General features: G+C 34.7%; 1 protein-coding gene across 1 annotated transcript in view; it reads left to right on the top strand.

Moving 5' to 3' along the window:
- Nucleotides 1-5,095, top strand: part of LOC106937640 (integrin alpha-M-like) — a 35,901-nt gene that overhangs the window by 11,246 nt on the left and 19,560 nt on the right. The window contains exons 8-13 of the mRNA XM_015019262.1: nucleotides 1,382-1,532; nucleotides 1,953-2,103; nucleotides 2,322-2,395; nucleotides 2,498-2,621; nucleotides 2,803-2,939; nucleotides 3,358-3,533. Of these exons, the coding sequence (XP_014874748.1) occupies nucleotides 1,382-1,532; nucleotides 1,953-2,103; nucleotides 2,322-2,395; nucleotides 2,498-2,621; nucleotides 2,803-2,939; nucleotides 3,358-3,533 (813 nt within the window). The remainder of the gene's footprint in view (nucleotides 1-1,381; nucleotides 1,533-1,952; nucleotides 2,104-2,321; nucleotides 2,396-2,497; nucleotides 2,622-2,802; nucleotides 2,940-3,357; nucleotides 3,534-5,095) is intronic.

Raw genomic sequence — 5,095 nt, 5'->3', positions numbered from 1 at the left:
GAGGGCAGGCATCCTGCATGTTTTAGTTTTCTCCCTAGTGGTTATAACAACGTCCTCAGCAAGTCAATGTTCTCCTTAGGCCTTCTAACGAGCCATCATTTGATGCAGGTGTGCTAGACCAGGGAGAGAACTAAAACATGCAGGATGCCTGCCCTCGAGGACTGACTTTGGACACTCCTGTGATACACCAAAACTCACAATTACTTTAAATATATATATCTTTTGTTATATTTTTCACCCCTGGAGGTTGTCATTTTTTCACATGTGCTATGCATGCTGGGTTAATGACGTGGTTGGATCCGTTCTGTACTGGAGTAAACACAGGAACGCTAACTTTACCCGAGTTATAGTAAAGTTATTTGTAGTCAAAGATAATTGCAGACTTTATTGTGTTTGACAGGTGTAAATTTATACAATACTACACTATGTTGCTGTTGGCTGTAACTAAAACAAAATTGTGAGGTGAGGCTAGATTGTTTCCCACATGAAATAAAGAAGAGCGCAGTGGAGAGAGCCAAACACAACTTCTGAAGGACCCATTTGTGCCCTCAACATTTCTCTCCAGAATACATTCAATCATTTGTATGAGCAAAACTGGGAAGGCTCTAACAGCTGTTTAGTGTCTGGTCTTTGGTCTGGTATCAGGTCTGTGGTTTCATATGTACCGGCGGCAGTAGCAATAGCTCTGTCATCATTTATAAGAGCTTCCAACATAGCCTGTCTCTGATGTTTTTCCCTGCATCTTTGGTTTGATAGCCTGCAGCAGAGTTTATGTGCTTTGTGGATAAAAACTGTCGGCATGGCATTTGGTTTTAGCTTGCGAGGGTTAACTATAACCTGTTAGTGGACGGGACACAAAAATACATACCTACTTACCGGATCCCACCTTCTGACCAGAGGTATTTGTCATTCATTGTTTGAAGCTGAAGTTTGTGACAACAGTAGCACAAACACCAGCTTCTTCAGCCAACTCTGTCCTTTTTCTCCATTTGGTCCTCCCAATCTACATTATTCCTTGTGATTTCGACATTCCCATCAATTTAAACGTGCTCTGGTTCAAAATAAAAGGTTTAAAGACATTGGTCTTTGCTGCCTTGGCTGGAAGAAGCTGGTGCAATCGGACCAAGCATTCATCATTTACCCAGAAGGCATTGCAGCGTAAAACATGGTAACGTCTGTGTCACAATATTTTATTGAAATTTATAAATACTAAACAGCCTGCAATATTTACTCAGATGTTTTTCCATATAAAATAAATATTTCTCACGTACAGTCTATTGTTACAATTAATTGTGGATCCCTTTAAGAGAGAAAGAGAAAACAGAGACATTATTCTAGGAACACAAATACCACTACAACTAATAATATTTTTCTTTAACAGGGATGATGTCTTCTCACCACAAAGGGGTTCCAGGTCAAATGTGAAAAGAATTTTAATAGTGATTACAGATGGACAGTCTCATGATCGCAGTCAATTACCAGCAGCAACACAGTCAGCTGATCAAAAAAACATTCTTCGATTTGCTATTGGGGTAAGTAGCATCTATGATTTTTTTTTTGTTGCAAATACGTGTAAATGTTTATATGTTTATTGTCTGCTTGAGTGCAACAAATTGCAATTTCACACTGCAAAAAGAGTTATTAGCTTTGATTGTAACTGCATTGTTATACATTAATTTGTAAACCAAAACTGTCAAATATATAACTATAAAAACACAGAATTTTGCTTCCCCCACCCCCTCTAAACATCTTCAGATAAAATTTTACATAAATTCTGAACTTTAATTTTATTTCTGAAACCATTTATTGTACTGTATTTAAAAAAGTGTTACACTTTGAGTGCTATGGCTGATCTTAACTCAAAGACATGAAGAGAATATTTAAATTATGACGTGTTTTGAAAAGAACTACTGCAGCATAATGATTTACTCACATTGTATTTACACCTCTAGGTGGGGAGCGCATTCACATCTTATAATGCAAAACAAGAGCTCAGAACGATTGCATCTCAACCTGCTGACAATTTTGTGTTTGAAGTGGGAAGCTTTGATGCTCTTGACAAAATACGGGACAACTTGCAGGCCAAAATTTTTTCCATTGAAGGTATAAATGTATAATTTAACATTTGAAACTCTTGTTTCATTTTTCAGCAAGATGATCATATTTTGATTCATGGCTAACAGTGGCTACTTACAAATATGAATCACAATTTTATTAAATTACAAAGTAATTAATACATCTAAGTTATTGTTGTGCTCTGTGGTGTAGAGGAACTCTAAAGAACTCTGTAAAATAATATTTAATTTGTTTTGAATTTACAGGATCGCAAAGTGGTGGAGAGACGCTGAAACAGGAAATGTCTCAAGAAGGCTTCAGAGCAGCTTATGTGTCTGGGGTAAATAAAATAAAAGTAAAATAAATAAAAGTCTTACGGTCTTACAGCATTAAAAGCAACCCATATTTGAAATAAAATGCTCTCTCTATTCTTGCATTACAGTATATTCAGATGACTATGGTTGGTGCTAACCAGTGGAAAGGAGGCTACAAGAAATACTTGCTTAGTAATGTTTTAAACAACGTCACATTTGAGCCATCGTCCATTGAGCCTGACAGTTACCTTGGTAAGAACAGGACAGAAATTTGTCGCTTTCTGTGCGATTTCAGAATAAGTCAGACCCAGACAGCTGCTGTTTGTCTATTAAAAGCCAAGCGTAGATATTTCAATCTGTTTCACAAAACATTTAAACTTTCTGAAAAACTATTTTCCCTGATGTCTCTGACTATTTAACCATTGAACTCCAGGTTATTCCATGGCTGTTGCTAAAACCGTTTATGGTCCTCTGACAATTCTTGGTGCTCCAAGAAATGAACACAAAGGAGTTGTTATGACAGCTTTCAATGAACAACTTAGAGATCAAATCAGACCCTTTGAATCACAGGTAGGTACAGTTGAAATTTACATATATTCAATGAAAAGACAGAACTATTTTTCCTCTTTCTGGCATTAAATTAAAACAAACTATTTTTGTTGTGGATCAGCTCTGAAAGCCAAAGCTATTTCTATCTGCTAAATACAAAATTGATCAATGTTTTAGAAATTATTTTTCCAAATTCAGAGGCTCAGATACATTTTCTTTGTACTTACCAATTAAGTTGTACACATGTTGACATTCTTAGTGACAAAGGGAATTATTGAACAGAGGGTAGGGTCAGAGTTTCAAGTGACTTGTGGTCCATTAGTTAACAACATACTTGTTACTGAATGCTACTCCTTAATTACTGTGATCAGATTATAAGACCAACTGTGTAAAAAATGAAGGTTTCTTTCTGATGACCATTTCTTCTTGTTTTCTCCAGACTGGTGAATATTTTGGGGCTGAGGTTTGTGCCATGGATGTGGATTCTGATGGTGTGACTGATCTAATCCTCATATCCTCTCCGATGTACAAAGACGTTGATAGAGAAGGACGAGTTTATGTCTGTGAATTAAATCGNGAAGAAGATTCTAGATTGACTTTGATGTCCAAAGGACAGTACAATTCTTTGAAGTTAGATTATTGTTTATTATCTTTTTTACTCAGTTTGTACAGATAAAAAGAGCTACACTACTACCCTCGTCTTTAAGATATTGTAAGGAAACTAAAAATATTTATTTTTGTCTACTTCATAGTTGCACAAATGATAAAAAAAGCAAATCAGATGAAACTACTTAATAAAATATGAGAAAAGTAGATTTAAAATAAGATTATATCTGCGCACTTAATGGATGACAGTGGGTTAAAATAAAGAAAATGTTTTTAGTCAAAGATATTTGCAGCCCCTATATGCTAAGAAGAGCTATATAAAGTATTTTCTGACCAAGTTGGTCAGACTTTATACATATGTAGCCTCTAGAGTGGTGAGACTTAAATGAATATATAATAATAATATATTGAGTGTCCTTACGACTATTACTGCTACTTGTTAAATACTGTGGCTTGTGTTTTTTTGATTATTTTTAAATCCTAAATAACATTTCAGTATTTCTGAAAACCACAACATTAATAAAATAAAGGCTACAGCATGTAGGATGGAAACAAACCAACACAGCTTGTTCACACCACATTTCTTAAGAGAGAAAACAGAGGCAGTGTTGGAGGAACAAGAATAATAATAATATATTTTTTAACAGGAATGATGTCTTCTCACCACAAAGGGGTTCCAGGTCAAATGTGAAAAGAATTTTAATAGTGATTACAGATGGAGAGTCTCAGGATCGCCAAAATTTACCAGCAGCAACACAGTCAGCTGATCGAAAAAACATTCTTCGATTTGCTATTGGGGTAAGTAGCATCTATGATTTTTTTTACAATTACATGTAAACATATGTGCTTATTGTCTGTTATAGTACAACACATTACATTTTCATACTGCAAAAAGCGTTATTAGCTTTCATTGTAACTGCATTGTTATATTTTCATTTGTAAACCAAAACTGTCAAAAATATAAAAGCATAAAAACAGAATTTGTTTTTTTTTCCTCCTCAAGATCTTCATATAAAATTTCACATAAATGCTAAACTTTTATTCCTAAAACAATTTCTTGTACTGTACTTAAAAGCAGAGTTAATGACTCAGTGCTAGTTTTTATGACTAATCTTGACTCAAAAACTTTAGGAGAAAATGTAAATTACGACTGCTTTGAAAAGAACGACTGCATCATAATGTTTCACTGACATTGTATTTACACCTCCAGGTGGGGAACGCATTCACATCTAATTATGCAAAACAAGAGCTCAGAACAATTGCATCTCAACCTGCTGACAATTTTGTGTTTCAAGTGGGAAGCTTTGATGCTCTTGACAAAATACGGGACAACTTGCAGGCCAAAATTTTTTCCATTGAAGGTATAAATGTATAATTTAACATCTGAAACACTTGTTCCATTTTTCAGCAACATGAACACATTTTGTTTCATAGCTAACAGTGGCTACTTACAAATATGAGCACAATTATATTAAACTACTAAGTAGTGACTTTATTTAAGTTATTGTTGGTTCTATGGTGTACAGGAACTCTAAAGAACTCTGTAAAATAATATTTAATTTGTTTTGAAT

The sequence above is a fragment of the Poecilia latipinna genome, unplaced genomic scaffold (assembly GCF_001443285.1).
Source record: "Poecilia latipinna isolate Pla-1442-1.1 unplaced genomic scaffold, P_latipinna-1.0 Scaffold2396, whole genome shotgun sequence".
Lineage (NCBI taxonomy): Eukaryota > Metazoa > Chordata > Actinopteri > Cyprinodontiformes > Poeciliidae > Poecilia > Poecilia latipinna.
Note: the sequence above shows the minus strand (reverse complement) of the source record. Positions and strands in the feature narration are given on the sequence as shown.